The sequence below is a fragment of the Chiloscyllium punctatum genome, chromosome 40, assembly GCF_047496795.1.
Source record: "Chiloscyllium punctatum isolate Juve2018m chromosome 40, sChiPun1.3, whole genome shotgun sequence".
Taxonomy (NCBI): domain Eukaryota; kingdom Metazoa; phylum Chordata; class Chondrichthyes; order Orectolobiformes; family Hemiscylliidae; genus Chiloscyllium; species Chiloscyllium punctatum.
Window position 1 is genome coordinate 12740692 of NC_092778.1, and position 27261 is coordinate 12767952.

The 27261-nt window shown below is 40.3% G+C and overlaps 1 protein-coding gene across 1 annotated transcript in view; it reads left to right on the forward strand.

The window, feature by feature from the left end:
- Positions 1-20623, forward strand: part of wipi2 (WD repeat domain, phosphoinositide interacting 2) — a 70620-nt gene extending 49997 nt beyond the window's left edge. Inside the window, exons 8-12 of the mRNA XM_072559308.1 lie at positions 3140-3247; positions 8772-8936; positions 9829-9936; positions 18336-18466; positions 19729-20623. Coding sequence (XP_072415409.1) covers positions 3140-3247; positions 8772-8936; positions 9829-9936; positions 18336-18466; positions 19729-19847 — 631 coding nt within the window. The 3' untranslated portion in view covers positions 19848-20623. The remainder of the gene's footprint in view (positions 1-3139; positions 3248-8771; positions 8937-9828; positions 9937-18335; positions 18467-19728) is intronic.
- The last annotated feature ends 6638 nt before the right edge of the window (positions 20624-27261 follow it).

A 27261-nucleotide genomic window follows, 5' to 3' on the forward strand; every position in this document is an offset into this window, starting at 1 on the left:
TAAGTATGTATATTTTGGGTCAAATTCCCTTTGGAGAAGTACTATGGGTGTACCAACATTGCATGGACTATAGCATTCAACAAGGCAGTAAGCATCATCTTTTCCAAGGGCAGCAAGAGATGGGCAACAAATGTTGGCCTCGCCAGCAATGCTCAGATTCCAAGGAGGAGTTAAAACTATCAGCTATAACTCAAGCTGCCAATTGTAACAATTGTCACAATTTGACAAGCTTTTTAACTTGATTTTTATTTACTTCAGATCTCACCATGGTGGGATTTGACCCCATGTCCCCAGAACATAATTCTGGGATGTTGTAATATTGCCATATTCTATGTCCTGTTAGCTATGGAGATTCATAACTAGGATTCCTTCAGCAAGTCTCATACTTATGAGAGAAATCAATAGTCTTTTGCTAAAGGACTGGAACTGATTTTGGTGCAGGGAGTTGTGACCTGATTGTTTCATGTTTAGGGCTGTTATGGATTTTATTTCAAATAATTCACAAACCTTGGGAGAAGATTTGTAGCTTGGGTGCTCGTTGTTGTGGTTCTGTTCACCGAGCTGGGAATTTGTGTTGCAGACATTTTGTCCCCTCTCTAGGTGACATCCTCCGTGCTTGGGAGCCTCCTGTGAAGCGCTTCTGTGATGTTTCCTCTGGCATTTATAGTGATTTGTACTTGCTGCTTCCAGTTGTCAGTTCCAGCTGTCCGCTGCAGTGGCCGGTATATTGGGTCCAGGTCGATGTCCTTATTGATTGAATCTGTGGATGAGTGCCATGCCTCTAGGAATTCCCCGGCTGTTCTCTGTTTGGCTTGTCCTATAATAGTAGTGTTGTCCCAGTCGAACTCATGTTGCTTGTCATCTGCGTGTGTGGCTACTAAGGATAGCTGGTCGTGTCGTTTCATGGCTAGTTGGTGTTCATGGATGCAGTTCGCTAGCTGTCTTCCTGTTTATCCTATGTAATGTTTTGTGCAGTCCTTGAATGGGATTTTGTACACCACATTGGTTTTGCTCATGCTGGGTATCGGGTCCTTCGTCCTGGTGAGTTGTTGTCGGAGAGTGGCTGTTGGTTTGTGTGCTATGAGTCCTAGTGGTCACAGTAGTCTGGCTATCAGTTCAGAAATGTTTTTGATGAATGGTACAAACAGGAAGACAGCTCACGGTCCGCATCCATGAACACCAACTAGCCACGAAACGACACGGCCAGCTATCCTTAGTAGCCACACACTCAGATGACAAGCAACATGAGTTCGACTGGGACAACACTACTATTATAGGACAAGCCAAACAGAGAACAGCCGGGGAATTCCTAGAGGCATGGCGCTCATCCACAGATTCAATCAATAAGCACATCGACCTGGACCCAATATACCGTCCACTGCAGCAGACAGCTGGAACTGACAACCGGAAGCGGCAGGTACAAATCACTATAAATGCCGAAGGAAACATCACAGGAGGCTCCCAAGCACTGAGGATGTCACCTAGACAGGGGACGAAACGTCTGCAACACAAATTCCCAGCTCGATGAACAGAACCACAACAATTCACAAACCTGAAAGCAGTGTGAAATTTGCAAAATAAAATGAGATCTGAGGAATTTTGAATTAACGGTCTGAGTTAATTAAAATCTGTAGATGAGGATAATACCAGATTAAAATTCATATTGACAATATATAAGTTATTGTACATCGGAAGGAATATGGGTTGATACACCTACTCCATGCATGATATTGAAATATCTAAGGAAGACGGTGAAAGAGACTTCTGAGTCCCAATCGATCAATGCCATCTATATCCAAAACATTAAGAGCAGTCAGTAGAACAGACAGAGGTGTGGAAGATAGAGTTAGTTTAGATAACTGAGGTGTTGCATTTTGGTAAGGCAAACCATGGCAGAATTTATAAAGTTAATGGGAGAGTCCTAGGGAGTGTTTCCAAACAAAAAGACCTGGAGAAGCAGATGCATAGTTCTTGGAAAGTGGAATTGCATGTAGACAGGGTGGTGAAGAAGGCTTTTGGCATCCTTGATTTCATTGGTCAGAATATTGAATATAGGAATTGGGACATCATATTGTGGCTGTACAGCCATTGGTAAGGCCACTTTTAGAATACTGCATACAATTCTGGTTGCCCTTCTATCGGAAAAATATTCTTAAATTTGAGAGGGTGCAGAAAACATTTGCAAGGATGTTACCAGGACTGGAGGGTTTGAACTAAAGGGAGAGACTGAATAGGCTGGGGTTTTTTTTCCCTGGAGCCTCTCGGGCTGAGGAGTGACTTTGTTGAGGTTTATAAAATCATGTGGGGCATGGATAGAGTGAATAGCTAAGATTGTTTTCCCAGAGTAGGGCAATCCAAAACCAGAAGGCATATGGGTTTAAGGTGAGAGGGAAAAGATTTTAAAAAGGACCTGAGGGGCAATTTTTTCAAGCAGGGGGTGGTGCGTGTATGGAATGAGCAGCTAGAGGAAGTGGTGGAAGGGAATATAATTACAACATTTAAAAGCCATCTTTGCTGGCAAATGGGACTCTGTCCGATTGGGTTGTCTGGTTGACACAGACAAGTTGGACCTAAGGGTCTGTTTCCATGACACTGCGACTAGAACAGTTGTGTATAAACCAGAAAATGTTCTGATTAAAGTATACAGTGCTCTGGTCTCAACATCTTGAATGTTTTGTCTGGTTCTGATCACTGACCTCAGAGGCCAAATTCTAGTGCTGGAGAAATGAGAATCTTCTGAGAGGATGAGCCATGAGGAAAAATTGAAATAATTTGTGCTTTTTGGTCAAGAGGGTATATGCTTCATTGTAAAAGTCTCCAAGATACAGTAATTTTTTTAAAATGTTGAAAAAGTAAATCTCATCATATTAAGTTAAATGAAGGGACTAAGACAGGTTCAAGCTAGTTAAAATTATATTCAAGTCTGCTTTTGGGGTTCGCATGAGTCACTCAAAGTTGACACAAACATAAAATGCAGTTTCTGATATCCCTTGGCATTTCCTACAGGAGGGTAGTATAGGGAAAATTTTGTTTTTAAAATGCTACATATTTTTGTCATAGGTTTGTTGACATTAACTTCAAGTTTTCAGTTTGGTACGCAGGTTTTCATTTGCTCAGTGACAAACTTCTTGTCATTTAGGTGCGTCAGTATTTGTTCGTTAGCATTCAGTATGGATGGAATGTTCCTGTCTGCATCCAGTAACACAGAAACAGTACATATCTTCAAACTGGAGACGCAAAAAGAAAAGTAAGTAATCACTGAAATAATTGTCGATGTTGAATGACAGGCCTCGTGAGTGAAAGATTCTCAGTTAAAACCCCACCAGAACAAGTGGTGTTTATCACAGTTAAAAATCACACAACACCCAGGTTATAGTCCAACAGGTTTATTTGGAAGCATTAGCTTTCAGAGCGCTGCTTCATCAGATGGTTGTGGAGTATAAGATTGTAAGACACAGAATTTATAGCAAAAGTTTACAGTGTGATGTAACTGAAATTATATATTGAAAAGGACCTGGATTGTTTAAGTCTCTCATCTTTTGTAATTGTGCAGAATTACATTTTACTTTGCTCAAAAATTGGATGAATCCATGTAAGATTCTGTAAATCCATTTTTTTAGATTAGAATCAGTCTGACCGTTGTGGCACAGAGTGTCTCACACAGGGAGGCCCATATCTTAAATGCATTATCTGGGCCGACATGATACCAACTGCTAAAGTTCACTTGAGAATGTAACTTTTAAAAATGTTCTGCAATTTATATATGAAAGATCTGAAACCAGCATGGTCATTCTAAAAGATGAGAGACTTAACAAACGATCCAGGTCTTTTTCAATATATAATTTCAGTGAATCACACTGTAAACTTTTGCTATAAATTCTGTGTCTTACGATCTTATACTTCACAACCATCTGATGAAGGAGCAGCGCTTCAAAAGCTAGAGCTTCCAAATGAACCTGTCAGACTATAACTTGCTGTTGTGATTTTTTAACTTTGTACACCCCGGTCCAACGCTGGCATCTCCAAGTCGTGTTTATCACAGTGACATTTAAACACTCACCAAAATATGCTGTACAATGTCTCATCAATGTCTTCCTCATGAGGAAGGTCACCACTTCGACTGGGCTAACATGTCCATCCTAGGATAAGCCAAACCGAGACATGCACAAGAATTCCTGGAAGCATGACATTCCAACAACAAACACATTGACTTGGATCCCATTTACCACCCCCTGAAAAAAAAAAGAACAGGAAATGACATCATGGGAAATGATGTCACCACAAAAATGACATCACCAACCCAAGGAAACCAAAACACGTAAACAGAAAGCGGGCCATCTAGAGGCTCACTGATGTTACCTAGTATGGTACAAAATGTCTGAAAACGAACCTTCCAGCTCAGCAAGCAAACCTACATCCAGAACTTCATCCTGAGCTACAAATCTTCGCAAAACTTGCTAACGCCAGTTGGCCATTCAGCCCCTCAAGATTGTTCCACCATTCAAATAGATCATAACCAGTTTTTTTTTTGTATTTCACATGCTCATCTACTTCTGATACCTTATGACTCTTGATGCAAACAAAAATCTGTCAATCTTTGCATTAAAAACATTCTGAGACAGAGTTCCAGATTTTCTCAACTCTGAGAGAAAACACTTCTCTTTATCTTTGTCTGAAGAGATTGGTTGTCAAAAAGTGCCCCCTAGTTTTGGATTGACACACAAAAGGACCCATACTTTCTATATCCATCTTGTCAAGACCAATCAGGATCTTTTATACTTCAAACATGTTACTCCAATGAGCCCTGTTTGTCGAACCTTTCCTCATAAGCTATCCTTCTTATTGTAGGTATCACTCTATGATAGTGAACCTTCTCAATACCACCTGAAGCACATCCATGTTCGTTCTTAAATGAGGAGATCAAAACTGAACACAATGTTCAAGACTGGGAGTTGCTAATTCCCAACATAACTGAAGCATTAATCCTTATTATTGTGTTCAATTCCTTTTAATAAAGACTAGCCTTCTCAATTATGTACTGTATCTATATTTTAATATTTCTGTAATCCATACTCAAAATGTAGATCCCTCTACACCTTGAAATTGTGTTCTCCATTTAAGTAATACTCTGCTCTCTTGTTCATTTTAACAGGAAAAATTTCACATTTTCCCACATTACAAGCCCTCTGCTAGATTTCAGTTCACTCACTCAATCTATCTGTATTCATGTACAATCTCCTGTGTTGTCTTAAAACACACATGGCTACATATTTTTGTCATCTGCAAACTTGGCTACCATTCCTTTGCTCCCCTCATCCAAGTCATTGATTGTAAAAAGCTGAGGCCCAGCACAGATCTCTGTGGGACTCCACTTGTCACATCCTGCCAATCAGAAAAAGACCTGTTTATGCATGTTTAGTTTTCTCCCAGCCAGTTAATCTTCCATATTTATGAGCTATACCATGAGCACCTTCTTTGCACCATAACATTTGACGTGGCACTTTGTCAAATGCCTTTTTGAAATCTAATTTACAGTACACCTACAGGACTCCCTTTATCCACAGTGCATGTTACTCCTTCAAAGAACTTCGATAAATTGGTTAAACATGATTTCCTTTTCACCAAACTCTGCTGACACTTCCCAGTTTCCTTTTGGGTTTTTAAAATGCTTAGCTATAACTAACTTGATGTTTGGTAATGAAGCCGACCCCACAACAGTCAAGCTGACAAGCCTTTAGTTTCCTGTCTTCTGCTGCCCTTCCTACTTGAATAGATGGATTTTATTTGCTACTTTCCAGCTGGATGAAATCTTTCAAGAATTTCTCAGATTTTGGAAAAGTTAATACAAGTGCTTCTCCTATCACATCAGTCGTTTCTTTTAAGATTGACTTGTCAGCTTGCAGTCCCTCAGTTTTTACAGTATAACCTCCATGGTGATTGTAATTCCATCAGTGTCTGTTTCCCTTTTACCTTTGGATTTTTAGCTATTACTAGCATATTTTGGTATCCTCTTTAGTGAAAATGGAAGCAAAATATTAATTCATTTCATTCTCCTTTTTCCTATTATCTACTATTAGCTCAGCCTTCTCATTCTCCAGTGGGCTAGCGCACTTATTACTTAAACATTTCCTTTTTAAATATCTTTAGAAACTCTTGCTGTCTGATCTTTACATTTCTAGCAGCTTCCTCCTAAACTGTAACTCTGATTTAATCTTTTAGTCTGTCTCTACATTATACTGTTTGTTTTTCTGATCTGCTACTCATCTTTGTGCAGTTTTATTTTTTTCTTAAGTTTGATGCTCTCAACTCATTTAGTTTACCATAACTGGTGGCTTTTCCCCATGGAATTTGTTTGTTGTTTGACTGTACTCATTGAGTATTTAGAAATATCCCTTAAATGTCTAGCACTGCTTCTCTTTTCATCTGTTTCTTAGCCTAGTAGGCCAGTTTATTTCAGCTAGCTCAGCTTTCATGGTCTTATTTTAAGTTTGAAATAATTGTTATCCCACCTCCTGAGTCAACAGCATGTCCACATGTTCTCATGCAGTAAGGAGTTGATAAAACTTTAGGTCCCTAGGTTTATAAATAGAGGCATAGATTGTAAAAGCAAGGAAATGATCCTCTCCCACCTCAAATCATTGGTCAGATCACACTTGGAGTATTGTGGTTCAGTTCTAGGCATCTTATTTAAGAAAGGATGTTAAAGCCCTATGTAGAGTGCAAAGGAGATTTGCTAGGATGATACTAGGGATGAGAGATTTTAGAAAATATTAGGCTTATTCTTCGAGCCATAGAGATGTACAGCATGGAAACAACTCGCCCATGATGACCAGATATCCGAAATTAATCTAGTCCCATTTCCCTGCATTTGGCCCATGTCCTTCTAAACCCTTCCTATTCATATATCCATCCAGATTCTTTTTAAATGTTTTAATTGTGCCAGCCTCCTCCACTTCCTCTGGCAGTTTATTCTGTACATGCAGCACCCTCAGCATGAAAACGTTGCCCCTTGGGTCCCTTTTAAATCTCTCCCTCACACCTCAAATCTGTGCCCTCTAATTTTGGACTTTTTTACCCTGGAGAAAACACCTTGACTGTTCACCCTATCAGTGCCCCTCATGATTTTATAAACCTCTACAAGGTCACCCCTCAACCTCCGACACTGCAAGGAAACTAGCCTCAGCCTATTTTTGGAGCAGAAAAGATTAAGAGGTGACTTTATTGAACTTTTCAAAGTCATTAACAACTATGACAGGATAAAGAAGGATATTCTGTTTCCACTAGTTGGTAGGAATCAGTACTTAATGGTCACAATTTTAAGATTGTCAGAATGAGATAGGAGAAGCTGCTTTATTCAGAATGGCTAGGATTTGAAATGTGCTGCCTGGGGCAGTGGTGGAAGTGGATTCCATGCAAGGTTTCAAAAGAGAGCTGGAAATATATTTGAAAGTGATGAATTTAGAGGAACTAGCTGTGCAACTGTTTTGGGAGTCAGTACAGACGTGATTGGTTGAATGGCTTCCTCCTGTACTGTAGGTTTCTATGATTCTAAATACGAGGCTTAAAGTCATTCTTCTCCCTTTCAAACTGACTGTAAAATTTAGTGATTGTGATCGCTGCTATCTGAGTGCTTTTACTGAGTTTATCATTTAATGGTTACATTACACAATACCAGTCCTAGTTTAACCTGTTCTTTGGTTAGTTCCAGAATACTGCGCTAAGAGACTGTCTCAAAGTATCCCTGACCTCATCCAGGCAAGCATTGCCAATCATCTGAATTTGTTTTTGTTTGTTTTTTTTTTGATAGATTAAAATCACCCATGGTTATTTCCATTTCTTTATCATAAGCATTCAATTAAAAAACCTCATCTTCCATTGCATTCAATTTAAAGAGATACTGTAGTCCACTGCTAACAGGGACGACTACCCCCAAAATCCTCATGTCCACCTGAACTGATTCTACATCCTGATCTCCTGAAACAAACTGTCTCCTGACTATTGCACAAGTGTCATCCTTGATCAATAGTGCAACCCCTCCAAGTTTTCCAAGTAGCCTGTTTTTTAAAGTTGTATACCCTTCAGTAGTCAGGATGCTTGTCATCATGAGTCATGTTTCCCTTAAGGCTGTCAGATTATATTTATTTACTTCAATGTGCTTCAGTTTATTTCATTTGTTTACTTTATTATGAATGCTTTGCACATTCGTTTGCAGATTCTTTTTTAGTTTTATCATTTTGTTACCTTTCGTTAACATTTAGAATTCACTGTTGGTGTACCTTTGGGTTCATGCGCTGTCCGTTATTGTCATTCTCTGACCTTCATTTCCCATATTACTATTTTGCTGTTCTGCCTTGACTCTACCCTTCAATCTTCTACAGCTACCTGAGCTTAATCCCTAATTCTTAGAGGCTTTAAAGCATTCTCCACTTTCCTGGTTGAACAATTGCTAGAATATTGACAAGGCATAATTCAGGTAGAGACCATGTTTTTCTCGTGTCCAATTCCACTCTCAAATTTCAGGGTTTTTCACCAGTTGTGCATGGTTTGTACGTGAATTATGCCTTGATCAATATTCTAGCAGTTGTTTAACTAGGAAAGGCTTCTGAGACTGAATGGCTTGCCCCTGTTTGTGTGTTCCTTTACTTTTCAGCAGCTGTCTTAAAAATTGCTCTGGGAGCATTCGATTGTCCCATTCAGGAGATAAATAATGGGGTGCTGGGTTGAGGAAGAGACTGGTTATGTAATATTTCTGAATACCTCTCATTGTTTAGACCGCAGGAGGAGCCAACCACATGGACTGGTTATTTTGGAAAGGTGCTCATGGCTTCCACTAGCTACCTGCCTTCCCAGGTGACTGAGATGTTCAATCAAGGCAGGGCATTTGCGACAGTCCGGTTGCCATTCTCAGGGCACAGAAACATTTGTGCATTGGCTACGTAAGTATAACATGTTGCTAAAGGTAAGACATATTATTCAGCTTTGAATTTTATGAAAATAAATGCATAAACTTTATAGATTGACAAGCTTAGTTTGACAATATTGATGAGTTATTAATGATAAAATGCAATTGAGTGTTCAGTAAGTTTTGATTGTTCAGTTTTACTGTCTAAGGAGTTGTCAATCCTGGTGCAGTTAATGTTATTGATTAGTCTGAAAGACAAAGTCTTTTCCCTGAGATGGGGGAGTCCAGAATTAGAGGGCATAGGTTTAGGTTGAGAGGGGAAAGATATAAAGTAAACTGAAGCACATTGGTGTAAATAAATATAATCTGACAGCTTTAAGGGAAACATGACTCATGATGACAAGCATCCTGACTATTGAAGGGTTTATAACTTTAAGAGGCAACATTTTCATGCAGAGGGTGGTACGTGTATGGAATGAGCTGCCAGAGGAAGTGGTGGAGGCTGGTACAATTGCAACATTTAAAAGGCATCTGGATGGGTATATGAGCAGGAAGGGTTTGGAGGGATATGGGCCAGGTGCTGGCACGTGGGACTAGTATGGTTTGGGATAACTGGCCGTTATGGACAAGTTGGACCGGAGGGTCTGTTTCTGTGCTGTACATCTCTATGACTCTATGGAAAATAATTGAGCAAAATAAACTTTATACGTAAAAGATACAAAAATAAATCTGAAAGGAAGGAATGTGACATCAGGAAATTAATTGGACAATTCAGGAATAGGATAAATCTGGAAAGACGAAATTAATGTAATCTTTCCATAAATGTCGAGCAGTGAAAGTTTTCTGTATTTGCATGTGCCAGGGAGTAAGTGCAGGGTAGCAATAGTTCCTACCATCTTAATTTGCTATTTGACACTTTTTTCCAGAATACAGAAGATTCCTCGGCTATTGGTAGCAGCGGCAGACGGTTATCTCTACATGTATAACTTGGATCCACAAGAAGGGGGCGAGTGCACACTAATGAAACAGCACAAGTAAGCAACATAACTGTGGCCTGCTGGAAGTACGTTCCAGAACTTTGTGTGTGAAATTATTATTTGCCCTTCAAACCTGTCAGATGAAGCCTGTTAATTGAGATTTTTTTATTGGTAATAATGACAGATACTGGAGATCAGAGTCGAGAGTGTGGTGCTGGAAAAGCACAGCAAGTCAGGCAGCAGCATCCAAGGAGCAGGTGAAGCGGCGTTTAGGGCATAAGTCCTTCATCAGGAAGGGCTTATGCCCAAAACGTCGATTCTCCTGCTCGAATGCTGCTTGACCTGCTGTGCTTTTCCAGCACCACACTTGACCAATAATGACACAAGTCAGCTTCATCCATTGTTTCTCCACTTAAACTGATGGCAAGTTCTGAAGCCCATACATGTGCAGAATAAGCAGGCACAGCTGTCTGAGATTCCATGCTTCAGAGGGTGCACTGTTGAAACACCCCAGATTAGAATCATTGTTTAATTCATGCATTGTCAACAAATTGTACTCTAACACTGTGTTGTGTAAAAATCCTTGAACAGCCATACCTTAATAGAAGAGATGAAACTGGGTTTTTAAATGGTGCCGTATCCTCAGTTCCTGCTGAACACCTTAACCAGGTCTGAAAAACTAATTTGTATTTGTGGAAAGTCAAATTTCTCCTTATTTTTATTTTAAAAATTATGTTTTAAATTTTATTATAGAATTTATATGGTTAGTTTAGCCTCTATCAGAATCCAATCATCATTTATTTTTGCTGCAGAACCAAGGATAAAGTGGATTTTAACCCTGGTTTGCTGTCAGTGAGAACTGTTCAGGGTGGCATGATGGCTCAGTGGTTAGCACTGCTGCCTCACAGCGCCAGGGATCTGGGTTCAATTCCAGCCTCGGATGACTATCTGTATGAAGTTTGCACATTCTCCCCGCGTCCGCTTGGGTTTCCTCTGGCTGCTCCGGTTTCCTTCTACAGTCCAAAGATGTGTAGGTCACGTGAATTGACCATGCTAAATTACCCATAGTGTTCAGGGACGTGTCGGTTAGATGTATTAGTCAGGGGAAATGCAGCGCAATAGGGTAGTATGGGTCTCTGTCCTGTTTCCATACTGTTGGGGTTGTATGATAGTTCAGGTCAGGCAGCATCCGAGGAGTAGGAAAGTCAATGTTTCAGGCAAAAGCCGTTTATCAGAAATGAGACTGGGAGCCTTGTGGGTGGAGCGATATATGGGAGGGATGTGAGGCTGGGGCAAAGGTACCAGTGCAATAGGTGGATGGAGGTGGGGGTAACGGTGATAGGTCGGAGGAGAATAGGTGGGGAGGAAGAGGTGGGACAGATCATGAGGACAGCACTGAGCTGGAAGGTTGGAACTGGAATAAGGTGGGGGGAGGGGAAATTAGGAAACTGGTGAAGTCCATATTGATGCCCTAGGGTTGGAGAGTCTCTAGGTGGAAGATAAGGCGTTCTTCCTCCAGGCATCGGGTGGTAAGAGAGTGGCGATGGAGGAGGCCCAGGACCTGCATGTCCTCGGTGGAGTGGGAGGGAATGTTGAAGTGCTTGACCACGGAGCCATGGGGTTAGTTAGTGTGGGTGTCCCGTAGATGTTCTCTGAGGCACTCTGCGAGTAGACGTTCTGTTTCCCCAGTGTAGAGGAGACTGTTTCAGGAGCAATGGTTACAGTAAATGACGTGCAGAAGTGCAAGTAAAATTTCGATGGATCTGGAAGGCTCCTTAAGGGTCTTGGATGGAGGTGAGAGGGGAGGTGTGGGCACAGGTTTTGCAATTCTTGCGGTGGCAGGGGAAGGTGACAGGAGGGGAGGGTGGGTTGTTGGGGGGGCATGGACTTGATCAGGTAGTTGCAGAGGGAACATTCTTTATGGAAAGTGAATGGGGTGGGGAGGGAAATACACCTCTGGTGGTAGGGACCGTTTGTAGGTGGTGGAAATGGTGGAAGATGATGCAATGCATATGGAGGTTGGTGGGGTGGAAGGTGAGGACCAGGGGTATTGTCCTTGTTGCGGTTGGAGGGGTGGGTTTCGAGGGCGGAGGTGTGGGAAGTGGATGAGATGTGCTGGAGGGCATCATCAACTACGTGGGAGGAGAAATTATGGTTTTTAAAGGAGGAGGCCATCTGGTGTGTTCTGTGGTGGAACTGGTTCTCCTGGGAGCAGATACAGCGGAGGAATTAGGAATAAGGGATAACATTTTTTTACAGGAGGCAGGGTGGGAGAAGGTGTAATCCAGGTAGCTGTGTGAGTAGGTGGTTTTGTGGAAAATGTCAGTGTTGAGTTGGTTATTGTTGGAGATGGAGAGGTCCAGGAAGGAGAGGAGGGTGTCAGAGATGGTCCAGGTGAATCTAAGGTCAGGGTGGAACGTGTTGAAGTTGATAAACTGTTCACCCTCGTGGGAGCATGAGGTGGCGACGATGCAGTCATCAATGTAGTGGAGGAAGAGATGGGAAGTGGTGCCATGTAACTGCAGAAGATACATAGCCGACAAAAAGACAGGCATAGCTGGAACCCATGCGGGTGCACATGGCTACCCCTTCTGTCTGGAGGAAGTGGAAGGATTTGAAGGGGAAGTTATTGAGGGTGAGGACGAGTTCAGTCAAACAAATTAGTGTCAGTGGAAGGGTACTGATAGGAGCGTAGAGAGAGGAAGAAACTGAGGGCTAGGAGGCCCTGGTCATGGTGGATGGAGGTGTGGAAGGACTGGGTTTCCATGGTGAAGATGAGGCGTTGAGGGCCAGGGAAATGAAGCCTTGGAGGAGGTGGAGGTGGTGTCCTGAACGTATGTGGGAAGTTCCTGGACGGGGGGTATAGGTCAATATCGAGGTAGGTGGAGATGAATTCATTGGGGGAGGAGCAGGCAGAGATGATAGGTCAGCCAGGGTAGTCAGGCTCATGGGCCCCAGCTATACCTGTTGTGTCAGCTACATGGAACAGTCCATCTTCTGGCACCACTCCCCACCTTTGCTGCATTGATGACTGCATTAGCACCACCTTGTGCTCCCATGAGGAGGTTGAACAGTTTAACTTTACCAACACGTTCCGCCCCAACCTTAAATTCACCTAGGCCATCTCTGACACCTCCCTCCCCTTCCTTCTCCATCAGTGGTGATCGACTCAACACTGACATTTTCTACAAATCCACTGACTCCCACAGCTGCTTGAATTACACCACCTCCCACCCTGCCTCCTGTAATAATAAAAAAATTGCTATCCTTATTCCAAATTCCTCCACCTCTGTTGCATCTGCTCCCAGGAGGACCAATTCCACCACAGAACACACCAGATGGCCTCCTCCTTTAAAGACCGCAATTTCCCCTCCCACGTGGTTGATGCCTTCCAGCGCATCTCATCCACTTCCTGCACCTCCACTCTCTAACCCCATCCTTCCAACCGAACAAGTACAGAACCCTTCTTCACTTTCCACCCCACCAACCTCCATATACATTGCAGGTGGCGGAAATGGCAGAGGATGATGCAAATGGACCCCACCACCAGAGATATATTTCCCTCCCCACCCCTATCCATTTTCCGTAAAGACCGTTTCCTCTGTGACTACCTCGTCAGGTCGTTGCCCCCCAACAAATCACCCTCCCCTCCCGTCGTCTTCTCCTGCCACCACAGGAATTGCAAAGCATGCGCCTACATCACCTTCTTCCCATCCGTCCAAGGCCCCAAAGGAGCTTTGCACATCCATCAAAGTTTCACCTGCACTTCCACGCACGTCATTTACTGTCACTGCTGCTCCGGATGCAGTCTCCTCTATATTGGGGAGACAGGACGCCTACTCACAGAGCGCTTCGGAGAACATCTCCAGGGCACCCGCACCAACCAACCTCACTACCCTGTGGCTGAACAGTTCAACTCTCCCTCCCACCCTGCCGAGGACATGCAGGTTCTGGACCTCCTCCATCATCATTCCCTTACCTCCCAACAGCCGGAGGAAGAACACCACCTCTTCTGCCTCAGGACCCTCCAACCCCATGGCATCAATGTAGATTTCACCAGTTTCCTCACTTCTCCGCCCCACCTTATCCTAGTTCCAACTTTCCAGCTCATCACTGCCCTCACGAACTGTCCTACCTGTCTGTCTACCTTTTGCTCCACCCTCACCTCTGACCAATCACATTACCCTCATCTCCATATACCTATCGAACTCTCAGCTGTGTTACCCCCCAGCCTCATTCCTGATGAAGGGCTTTTGCCCAAAACGTCAAATTTATTTTTCCCTGCTCCTTGGATGCTGCCTGACCTGCTGTGCCTTTCCAGCACCCCACACTCGACTCTAGTCTCTAACATCTGCATTCCTCCCTTTCACCTTGTATGATAGTTCAGTCTGATTGGCTGTTTATCCTGTTGTTGATATTGTTGCTGCTCTATGCCTTGAAATCACGAGAACTAAACTAACAGTGGGAAAGAAGTCTATTTTGTGCCTGACTCTGAAATCAAGGCCACTGTTGTGTTTGATAAAAACAGAAAATGGTGGAGAAATTTGTGGAGAGGAAAACAAAGTTAACATTTCAAGTTCAGTATGACTGATTATATTGAATTTAAAATGTTAACTTTGCTTTTGTATCCAGAGGTGCTGCTCATTCTGCTGAGCCTCACTAGCATTATCTGTTTTTACTTCAGATTTACAGCATCTACCACTTTGCTTTTACTTCAATGTTTTGATATGATCAAGAAATAGAGGAATGTATAAAGACTTCTAATTGAGGCAAATAAACCTTTCTCAGAAAAAGAATGACAACTCTTCATGTCCGGTCCAATATAAATTTTGGGACATCATCTTTGGAATGACTGCACTGTGGAGACCAGAAAATATGTTGGAGTAGAACTTGCATTGATATAGCAGGATCTTGCTCTCTTTTTGCATCTCCCATATAGCATTTATAACAATTGACTCATCAACTTGCTGTATGTCATGCGTATTTAAAAAGCTGTATAAGAATTACAGCATTAACAGTGAGTCCAAAGAAGAAATATTTGGGAAAAACAAATCAATAATGCATAATTGGGAAATCTTTAAAATTTGATTTGATGTAATTTATTGAGTTCTGAATATTCCTCTTAGTCTTTTGTCTGCATTTTCCCGTGTTGCATTTAGAAATTATTGGCTGTATTGTAGTAGAAGCAGTTTTAGTTGTGATCATAAGTAAAATCAATCTCTTTGTACAAGGATTAAAATGCCAAGAAGTGAGAGGAAATAACACATTAGTTCGCAGATCACATCATCCTTGTTTTACTAAAATATGTGATCTCATTCACATTAATAGCTCTACATGCTGTTGATAGTGCTTATGGGTTTATGGTTTAATACTCTAAACTTTCCCCAAGTGTTCTGTAAGCAAATATTTCTGACCGTACAAACTATATTATTGGGAGTAACTTTGCTGTGTGGCTCTTTGTCAACAATAATCGGATATCAAGAACTTTAGGTGGAATTGGTCTTTCCTGTCAGCCTTTAGATAAATACTACTTAGACACTTAGATATTTGTAAGCGTTACTCATCATTCAAAACCCTTAATTTGCAATGTGTAAATTTTCATCTTCACTGCTTGGGAAAATGGGGTGTTTACTCTTTTTGAAAATTATTTGACCTCCATTACATTGGTTTAATTGGGATGAATGTCAGGCAGATTCTGTAAATGTTGGATAATCTTGTCTCAGTTATTGATTGAGAGATGCAGACAGAAAGGAGATAGAACTGGACTGACTGGATTTTTACAGCTATTTCCTTCTAACCATTGAGGAAATCCTCTCTTAATTGTAGCCCATGTTCCCAAATCAGTTGTGCTTATCAACTTGGTGCTGACTTTGAGAGTATATTACAAGTCTAGAACTGATAATCTTATAATAAAATGCAGGCTTTCCTGGTTGTCTAGTGTTTGGTATTTGCGGCCTTGACAACCATGGCCATTGCTCGATTCCCCATTACAATGACAAATTATTGGTTTGGTGTGAATTATTGATATATGGGTCTTGCGGCACATAGGGACACCACCAATCTCTGAGCCGGAGGTCTGGGTCCAAGTCCCACCTGCCCAGGATGCATATTATAACACCTCCAAAAAGGTTGTTTAAAATAATTATAATAAAAAGCATAACACATCAGACAAATTGCTCCCAAATACTTTTGTTGATGTATTCTTAGTAAGTTTTCTCTGGTTGGGGGCCATGTCTTTTACATTGGAAAGTCTATGCGTTTACCCTGATTGTATCCGGATCTCCAAAATCAAAAATGAAAGGTATGGTTTAATTAGCAAAATTTTGTAAAGCATCTTATAATGTGAGCATCAGTAATGAACTGAAAACAGAAATAGATGGGAATTGAACACAAATGGATGAGGTTTTCAATTTTTTTCTTTTGAATTTAAGGTTTTTGAGTTCTTTTACAGGCATTTTATGGGATGTGGGTATTGTACACCATTTGTCTACCCAGTCAGAAAGCAGCCTATGGTGACTTTCGCTTCAATAGGCCAGCATTTGTTGCACATCCTTAATTGCTTTTGAACATGTTGGTAGTTGCCTTTTTAAACTGCTGTAGTCCATTTGGTGTAAGCAGACTTACAATTGAAATATGAATGGACAATTTGTTTGTGAATCTGCAAGTTAGCCAAGATGGCAGCTGAGTAGGGTGCTTGTGCCGGGGCATGTCTGTTTGGACCACTTTCTCTTTGTTTTTCTTTTGTTTTGTTTTTGCTTTACTTCTCTTAACCATTGCTGGCTGTAAGGAAACCCAGCGCAGACTTGAGTAGGCCCAGCATGGACTCTTTCATATTCTGTTTTGGTGGCATTAAGTGAGCCATACTTACTTTTTCAGGGTGAGCACAGAATCTGGCATCTGAATCGGCAGTAGCTGTATCAGCTGAAGTGGTGTTGGTAAGATCAACCCAGTAGTGAAAGATGGCACCCGAGGATGGGCGATTTTGTTGTTTGGGTCTGGGCTGGTGGCAGTGGCCGTGGTGAAAGATGGTACCTGAAGAATGGCAACTTTGACATTAGTTGGGTCCAACATAGATGGCAGTGAGGTGGTGGAGGAGGGGTGGTGCAGCTGATGAGATGGCTCAGGACTGATGGGCTCTAAGCTAGATTTTTCTTATTCTTAAAACTGTTCAAAATGGTGTCAGATTGTGGTGACAATGGAAAAGAATTTCACTACATTTTATTGTTTTTCTCACTAAAATACACATGACAAAATCTCTCTCAGTCCTAATGGAAATTGGGAGATGGTTCATCATTGCATTAATATTTACTTAAAAGTCAAGGAAACCATTTAATAGAATCGACGCTTTTGACCAAATTTGGTTTTATTATGATGCACCTTTTTTCTCTGCCTTCATAAAATGCATCCTATGCAATGCATTCCTTAGGTTGCTATTACAAAAATGTAGATGTTTGAAAATTAATGTCTGCTTCCATACTATTGATTTATACAACTTTGGTTGAATAATGTGGTGTCTGAATCTTTAATATTGACATTGAATTGGATTGACTGAATTTATTGTCACGTGTACTGAGGCACAGTGAAAAGCTTTGTCTTGCAAGTAATACAGGCAGATCACAGAGTTAAGTAGCATAGCTAAGTAAATAATAGGTCAACCAGTAAAAACAAAAACACAGGTACAGGCGAATGTTAAGAGTTTTGAGTTCATTCAGTATTCCAACAACAATAGGGTAAAAACTGTTTTGAAACTGGCTGGTGTGTGTTCAGCTTCCGTATCTTCTCCCCGATGGTAGAAGTTGTAGAAAAACATTGCCAGGGTGGGATGGATCGTTGAGAATGCTACCAGCCTTTCCTTGACAGTGGGCCTGGTAGATGGATTCCGCCTTTGTGATTGTCCGGGCCGAGTTCACCACTCTGTAACCGTCTCCGATCTTGAATAGTACAGTTGCCAAACCAGATAGTGATACATCCAGACAAAATGCTCTCAATGGCGCACCTATAAAAGTTGGCAAGGGTATTCGCTGTCATGCCAAATTTCCTCAGCTGCCTGAGGACAAAGAGATGTTAGGCCTTTGTAACCAGTGTATCCACATGAAGAGTCCAAGAAAGTTTTGTTGTGGATGACCACTCCTAGGAGCCTGACACTCTCCGCTCATTCCACCTCTGTGTTGTTAATGTGTAGGGGGGCGGGGGGCATGAGTAACATCCTGCCGAAAGTCAGTAATGAGTTCCTTGGTTTTGCCAGCATTGACAGCTAGGTTGTTCTCAATACATCATTTTTCCAGGTCTTCCACCTCCTGTTTGTAGTCTGTTTTGTTGCCATCTGAGATTCGACATTCTTTTCGGTTCAGTCATTCAGATTCATTCTAGTACATTTCTGATGGGCATGCAGTGGAATTAATTTCATGTGATTTTCTTTAAAAGACTTGATTTCTCTGCTGTCTCTTTCCTTGTAGGCTAGATGGTAGTGTGGAGTCAGCCAATGAGATTCTGGAGCCTTCACCGCATGACCGGCCATTAGTGTCTCAGACATACAGTTCACCTGCTGCCAAAGTTACTTATACCCCTTCATCGCCAACACGACATGGTAAGGAGCTAGTAGTAGTCTTGAACAATCAATCTTGGGCATTCATTTGATGCATTAGCAGGGAAAACAATTAAATACACGAAGGAGAAAGGAATAGAACAGGATGCAGATATAATGACCTGTAGTAGTATGGAAGCAGTTGGGCCAGCTATCCTGTTTCTGCACTACAAATTCTGAGTTGTTCCAAAGGCATGATTTTAATTGGAGAAGTACAGGTTTCCTCCCTTAATCCATGAGATTGTATTCAGAATAATAATTACAGTAACAGGTGGAGCAGAAGAGTAGGAACAGTAAGACTAATACTTGTATGCAGTCCCCTGTTGTGAATGTGTCTGTTCTCTGGTTCGTTGGCAAGTTGATTTGTATGCAAATCTGAGTACAATGCAGGACAATTTAAAATGATTCCTTTATAAGTACAAGGAGATATTCATATGTCAGAACTTGAAAATTAAAAATGAATACATTGCAGAACTTGATTACATTCATAATTAAGAATGTTTGTAATTTGGATGTTCTGTATCCCTGTAGTGTTATTTTAACGATTGTGGAATTTTCTTTCTTCATTTATTTGTGCGTTAATTTGCAGTTGTTCAAAAATGTTAACTGCAACCATTGTAATGTTCATCAATAATTGCTTTGATATTTCAGAGCATGTTTGTTATGACTAATGTCTAGATAGCTAAAAGAAATTTTTATTGATTGTGAGCATTCAAAGTATTAGGTTCATGTTCCAGGTTTTCATAAACTATTGAGATAGTGGTCAGTTGTCTGGAAGTTTCAAATTTACAAATTTTGCTACTGTGTTTTAATAATGAACTTCTGGAGCACAGAAACATGTTAAAATGCTAGCATCTACACTGAAATTCATCAGCTCCTTCGTACTGCCTCAGTAACACATGTTCAATCTGTACTAGTTTATTACTATAAGTACTTGAATATAACACAGCTTTTTAAAGCTCCATGCTGTTAGCAGGGCTCTTAACCTATTGGAAAAGATTATCTACTATTTACCTTCTGTTGATGTCAGTAGGCAGTAAATTGCTGATGGTGTGGGATCTCTTAGATTGCTTTGCTTTGACTGAATAGGAAAGGTTAAGAAGGACACTGGCCAAATGCTGGCAAATGGGATTAAATTAGTTTAGGATATTTGGTTGACATGGATGGGCTGGATCAAAGTGTCTGTTTCTGTGCTGTATATCTCTATGACTATGATAAATTGAAATGACTTGAACTTGTATTTTTATATCATCTGTTCTGTGCAGCCTATCCGGAGGACCAAGGAGCAGTGGGCGGAGTTGAACCAGATGATGATTTGAACATCGGCACTCTGCGAATAGATGAGGACAATGAGACTCCTCCCTTGATTCTTAAGAGCGAGTGACCTTTGACTTGTGAACTGGCACATGTTGACAGAATGAACACTTGCAATTGACTGTATTGTGATGCTGCTACAGACTTTTATCGTTGCAGGACAGAAAGTGAAGTATGAAAGGAAAATTTTAAATAAAATTGTAGCTGCAGCTTAATTCTTTAATATTGGGTAAGAAATATATCATTCTCCACCCCCCCCCCCCCCCCCAGTGGCTTTTAATTCCTGTACAAAATTAGAGTAATGTCTTATTTTTCCTCCTTCTGGCCAAAACAAGACAATGCTGCCTGCTGCAGCTTGGAACCTATTTGCTTTGCATGTTTTCATGTGCCAAGAGTTGAGAATTTAGAAGCCACTATAATATTGCCAGTCTAGCTGTTTTCCTACTGACTTCATCTCTAGTTACGTCACTCAAATGAAAAAATTGCGCCTTGTTGTTCCTCCATCCTGGTTAATAGGTTTCCAAAAAGTTGTAAGGTAGCAACCCCACCCAATCCAGTTTTCTTTTAAAAATGATAGAATGTTCTTTCTCGCTTCCTGTATTTGGGATTTCATGAAAATTTGTTCAGCTGCTGAAATCAGACTCTAATGTGAAGTTGTGGTCCTTAGAATTTCAGTCTTTTGGGGCAAACTGATCATTTTTACAAAAAAAAACTTGCCCCAAATAGGGATGGTTCATTGAGTGTGACACTAAAAATGAATCTTAAACTTAATCCTAAGGGTTTAAATATTGAGTGAATATTTGTAATTTGCTCTGAAAATAAAAACTGGTATACCGTGTTTTTGAATTATGTGGTTACAACAGTTTCTTTTCTAGGCAGACAATATTTAGGGCATTACTTCTTTCCTGCCTCTTGACCTCTTTGCATTTCTGCTGGCACGTCGTTAATTGCCTGATGTGTGTCAGATGGGGTGGGGTTGCTACTTTGTGCCTAAGATTGGAGAACGGTTTAGCGATTTGGGGTTTGGAATTATCCAGTTGGACAAACTTCAGCAAGCCAAGTCCAGGCACCACTGAAATCCACTTGTACTCTTTGGGCAGAGTGTTTCAGAAACCTTGCAATGTAGCAAATAACTGTTTTTTCATTCCTGACAGTTGCAGTAATAAAGAAGCACATTTCAAGTGCTGATTGTTAAAATGAGACAATTGGAAGGGACCATAGAATAGTTTTATTTTTCAGCTTTAAGTTAAAAATGTGAAGGTTTTGCTTGTATAAACGTTCAGTGGTTCAACATGATATGGAAAATTAATTTGTGACAGTTGCCAAGGAGAGGTAATGGTTTGCTGGAATTTGGCCATTTCCACAACTAAATGATGCAGGAGAGACCAATTTGTTTTTATGTAGGTATGAAATGACTGTATTGGTATGAACTGCACTGTTCTACTTACAACCCCCTAGTTATGATGGGAAAAAAAATAACACTTTTATGACGTTATGACTGATGTTACTCAGTGCACATCTTGTTTAGGATTAGTACCACCAAAACCTATTGAAAACCTGGGTAATAATAGAGTGCCCATTGATTATCTAAGTGATGATATAGAAGAGCCCTCTTATCTCCTAGTATTCATAGATGCCTGTTACCTATAAGCAATCAGCCTTAAAAATTCTGCATTGGTAATTAATGTAATTTACTTGACAGTGGCATTAAGAAATTGGCTGTTGCTTTTAAACTCATCTGCAGCTCTTCAGGATGTTACTAGCCAATTCCTTTCAGCTCCTGTCTGTGGCTATGCTTAACAGAGTGCACCTGACTAGAATTAAGCTGATATTCCTAACAATTATTCCATCTGCAATCTACTGTTATCCAAGGGGTCTCATTTGTGCTGGTAGGTGCCTTGCATGCCCTTCGACCAATATTGTAATTCAATTTATTCAAGGATGTGATTGGTGATGCTAAAATGTTCCACTGTTTAGATGTGTGTTGCTGAAATGTTGCACTTTTATTGAAGTTTGTTTAAAGATTGACAGAACAATGTGAAAAATGTCTTCAATCGTTAGTACTGCAGCAGAATTAATCCCTGCACTGTATTCTATTCCCCACCAACTGGTTATGGGGGTTTTTGAAGCTAATGTTTGTTTTTGGAGGAGACTGCCTGCAAATGTCCCAAAACTGCAACAAAGTTACCATCGGCAACTTTGGTTTCTAGTTGTGACGGGAGGCCAATCTCAAATTATGCAAGATGTGGGGAAACTGGCCACATCTGTTAGTTTGCTCAGGAAATATTATCGCTGAGTACAAAATCTAAGATTTCACATTTATGGTATTAAAGGTATTGTATAAAGCTGGGCTTTGCCAGTGAGTGAATAATTTAGCTATTTGGACATCAGAAAAGGCAATCTACAGGACTGAATGAGCTGCTTTCAGCTGTGGCTGTATTTAAAGCACACAGGTTGGCCTCAGGGTCCCAGAACTAGAGAAGGAAAGCTTGAACCTGACTTTCCCACTCCTGATTGCTACCCAAAAAGCACTTCTCGAAAAGATGAGGTGAGAATTGGGCTCAGCTCTGCATTACCCTTTGGGTCAAAAGAGTTGACAATCCACTAAAGTCCAGACCCTCAGGTAAAGAGTGGCTGTTTGGATGCTGTACCAGAACTTGTCAAGGAGACTGCGACCACAATGCAGCAAAGAATCTTGGCCTTCGGAGTTTGGAACAATGTAGGGTGACTGTTATGAGGAGGTAGAAAGAAAAGTGTATTCTGTGAACTACATTGAACAGAAAAGCATTTTATATTTTAACTTTTGGCACTGACTTTTTCTAGACTTAGTATAAACCAAAGTGTGATCCCAGAATTAAGGTATATTTCTGACATGATGTCCCATATTGCTTCTGAAATATATTGTTATCCTCAAAGATTACACAATGTTTGATGCAGTACCATCCTTCTGATAGCTTAAACATTTGTTTTATAGTATGAGGGCATCATTCTTGTGTTGAGTAGCTTTTTAAACTAGGTTGGGTTGTTGCCTATCAATAGGAAATAAGTTGCAGAATGGGATCTATCTCCCAAGGGATATTGTTCCTGATTTCCTCCTCAATTGACTCGAATAAAAATTACAGAGCAGTTTTTTTGCCAGTTTAAAAATGAGTTTGGTAAAACTGTTGTAAATTGAATCATTTAGTTTCCATCAGATGAAAGACGATGAATTTGCACATTTTAGCACAGTGGCTCTGTATTGAAGAAAGATTTCAAAAGAAAATTATTAAAAGCAATTAACTAGTAAAAAAGAATGCTACTTTTTAATCTCTTTTTTAAGATGCCTCACTACCAGATGATGGGATTGATTGTGGCAGGGTGGAGTTTTAGGTGCTGGTGGTAGTTATGTTGCTTTCCCCCTTCACCAGTTCCCTCACAACTTGCAGCTGAGAGATACAATGTTCAATAGATTGAGGAAAAATGCACCAAGTACTTTGAGGCTACCTTCAGCAGCAATCAAAGGTCTCCTTATAGATTCCATTTCTCTTGGGTTGGGTGCATACTGTGGTGTCCTGCAGTTAGGGACAGGAAATATAGTTCAAGAAGGCACTTATTCCTGTTTATTATTTGTTCACTACTTCAGATATAGAGAGGATAAGTAATCAAAAGGTGTCTCAAAGTCCTTTACAAGCAAAATGAATGAACACAAAATGAGGACACTGTTCGGGTTCACTGTAATCATAGTCCATTGCTCCTTCAAGTTTAGGAGTATCAATAAAGAGTGTGTACTTCATATACTGAAGGCACATTGCTTTCTCCTATTGGTATTGCTTCATAACCTGACAGCTTAGTAATAATGGTGTTTTTTTTGGTAGGTGTATGCTGCTCACTCAGATGTGTTTATATTATAGATTTTGTTGATATCCAAGTGCTTCCTTGAAGAATTGTAATGCCTGCCACAAATAGTATCACTGGATTTATTCACTTTGGTCTCATCTTCAACTAGAAACATCATTGGTTACCCTTGTATAATGTTGCATATTGGTAACCTTAAAACTGTAATTCCTGATAGTCCAGCAATGTTATTGGCATTTCACATTCTCCCATGAGTAATATATTGCAATTACTTGTTAACCTTCAAGCTGAACTATGCTGGATGAGATCCATTTTGTATAGGTCTCTACTTAAGGAAAATATGTCATTGAATAAGAGTGGTGAGTTTCTATTACAAAATCTGCCAACTATAGTCTATAAATATTAACTACAGACCAAACAGGTCAATTTTAATTATTAGAGGCAAACTTCAGGTAGCTGAGCGTACAATATTAAAAAGAATGGGTAAATAATTTGAATTGGTTTCCCAAGCGGTAGATGATAGCTGCACAGGATGAAGTTGTGGAATGCTGTTCGAGGAGAAAGGGGACCGGGTAGCTGAAGGCTTATGAAGTTCATGAAAAGGAGAGTGTTTTGTTTGGAATTGGAAGAAATTAATAATTTCAGCCCATGCCTCTAACCAAACTAAATTTAATTTTTATTCCAGTTCTTAATGACAATTTTGAATTTTAATGAAATGATTGGTTCATGGTAGAAACTGATCTAGTGGGTTTCTCATCTAGGACATTGTTTTAAAAAAAAATCAATCAATACAAAAGGAACTTTTAAAATTCTCAAGGATAGCAATCTCCATCGCAAATGCTAATGTGTTACAAGCAAGTAAACCCAGAGCTTAGTGACAATTATGTTGGAAATGAGAAAATAATCAGACTATTTTTCCTGAAGAATTAATTGCACAGAACTAGGTCATCACTTGGTGTGGCCAGAAATTGGGGATGCTGTTAGAAGGAAAACAAAATAGCTCTACTTGTATAATAGCAATACAGACAGGCTGTGGGTTGTGAACATGTCCTGTTCTCAAGCCCATTTGCAAATCAACAATGTAGGACAATATAAAATAACTTTAAGCATGAAGAAACCTCATGTTGGACCTTTTGAGTTTAATACACACCTGTAGGGGTCATATCTGTAAATCAGGGCTCCCTGTAAAGATGGACAAAATTGCAGAGCTGGAAATGATTCAGTTGATACAGTAACAAACACAGCTTATCAGTATGTTTGACAGCACCACACATTAGGTTTTCTGATCTGGGTTGGAATCCCTATGTTGGACCCAGATCAAACTAAAAATGGTCTTACCTTTGGCGGAGTCTCCTGGCTGAATTTCTGAGGCAGGTGTCTTCCCAGATGAAGCCACTTGATCAAGCCCACACACTATTCACAAGTGTTATTAATTTTGCCTTGGTTCATAAAGTATTTCAAAGTGGATCCTAATACAGGGTGGGTGGTGTAGTAAGTTTGAAAATATTTAGTTGAGCAATGCTCACGGTGAGGACATCACACAAGCCAACCACCGGTGGTAAATACAAGCATAAATTGAAAGACATGATGCTTTAATTGTTCAGCATTTTTATTTAACCTGTTAGTGCATCTGTTATGAATGAGTCACAGTGGCTCACTGGTTAGCACTGCTGCCTCACAGCACCAGGGACCAGTTTGATTCCAGTTTCGGGTGACTGAGAAATTTGCACATTCTCCCTGTGTCTGCATGGGTTTCCTCCCATAATCCAGAGATGTGCAGGTTAGATGAAATGGCCAGGTTAAAGTACCCATAGTGTTCAGGGATGTGTAGGTTAGGTGCATTATTCAGGGGAAATGTAGAGTTTATAGGGTGGGAGATTAGGTCTGGGTGGATTACTCTTCAGGCGGTCAGTGGGGACATGTTGGGCCAAATGGCCTGTTTTCACACAGTAGGGATTCTATGATTCTTCTGAGTAGCTAAAGTAGTGGGAATGTTTGAATGGGTTCTGGAAATCCAGAACCCATTCAATTAAATCCTCCCGAAGAGGCTTGGCTAATGTTGAAGACCTCAATCTGGTTAGGAAATTAGCTGACTGGAAGGAGACAGATAAAAGGACATTGCACATGTACTGCGTAGCCTACAAGATGGTGATTTAGATCTGCTGATTAAGCAAATGGGAATTATTTTGGAAAATTGATTTTTGTATAGTTAAATGTGAAGTCATTCACTTAGGACCGATTTAAAAGGATAAAACAGGGTGCTTTTTAAATGGTGATAAGTTAGAACGGTGGACCTGCAAAGGACTTGGTGGTCTAAGTACATGTAATTTAATTGTCAAACAGGTACAGAAATAATTTATAGTTATTGAAAAGGTGTTGAAATTATGCAGAAGTTAACAGAGCTCTTGATTAGATCACATGAAGGACTCAGCAGTTTTGAAGACAAAGTTGCAGGGCACAAACATCCTGAATTATAATGGTATCAGGACTCCAAAGATTGACCTACAAAGGCCAAGTAAAACAAGGGTTGTATTTCCTGGTAATTAGAAGGTTGATGGATGATTTGATCAAAGCTTGGAATAAAATGTAAATTGGAAGAAACTTTCTCCTGATGAGTTGTCAAGATGTAGGGGATGTCTAAAAATCAGAGCGATAACTTTCAGGAATGGAATTTAGAAATTTCCCTGCAAACAACAATTGGTCCTAGGTATTAGTCATGCTCTCAGAAGAACCGCTTTGAGGCTAAATGGCCTTTATCATTTCTAAGTTTGGATTTGATACACCAGATGGCAGCAATAGCTATAGATCAGGGATTACCATGATTCAATTTGCAGTCAGAAACAAACAAACTCTTTGACATTTGAAAACAATAATGAAACAATTTGGGTTGAGACCTCTTGGCAGATAAGAACTGGAATACCTGACCAAAACTGGAGTGCACAGGAACACAAATGTGTATGAAGTCAGGGAGTCAATAGTTTCAATAGCCTGTAAATAATTTACGAAGATGGAGAATGCTAATGGATTCACTGGATTATTAAAGCCCAGGAGCACATAATTTGATCCATCAGTCCTTGTCCGTTTGCTGGAACAGCTATTCAATTACTCCTGATACCTTTTATTTTTGGAAGTTACTATTGAAATTATTTTCCTTACCCTTTCAGAACATAATCACTGCTTGAGAAAAGTTATTCTCTCCCGAGCTTGTCTTTTTGCCAATTACCTTCTGTTATTGTCCTTTGGTTACCTGTCTACTTGTTACTGGAAACATCTATTTATCCTTTTTGAAAATCTTCATAATTTTAAACATCTATATTAAATCACTCTTAAATCTGTTCAGCCACAACTTACTGTGGAGAAGATTAATGTTTTAAAGCTAAGAGACAACGAAATATAAGCAATAGGAGGAAATGTGTAAAACAATTATGCAACTGAAACGGACCCCAAAATCACCCTGGGCACAGGTCAGGTTAACTGTTTTTGCCTGTTTTCTACCCGCTGAACATGCATCCATTGTTCAAGCTATGTTAGTATCACATTCTCAGTAGAGATGAGTGCAGTATTTTACTTTTTGTCCAAACTTAATGGAAGAATTGCTTATTCCCCAGTTGCAAACAGAAGAAAAACAAATAAGAAAACCGACTAAAATA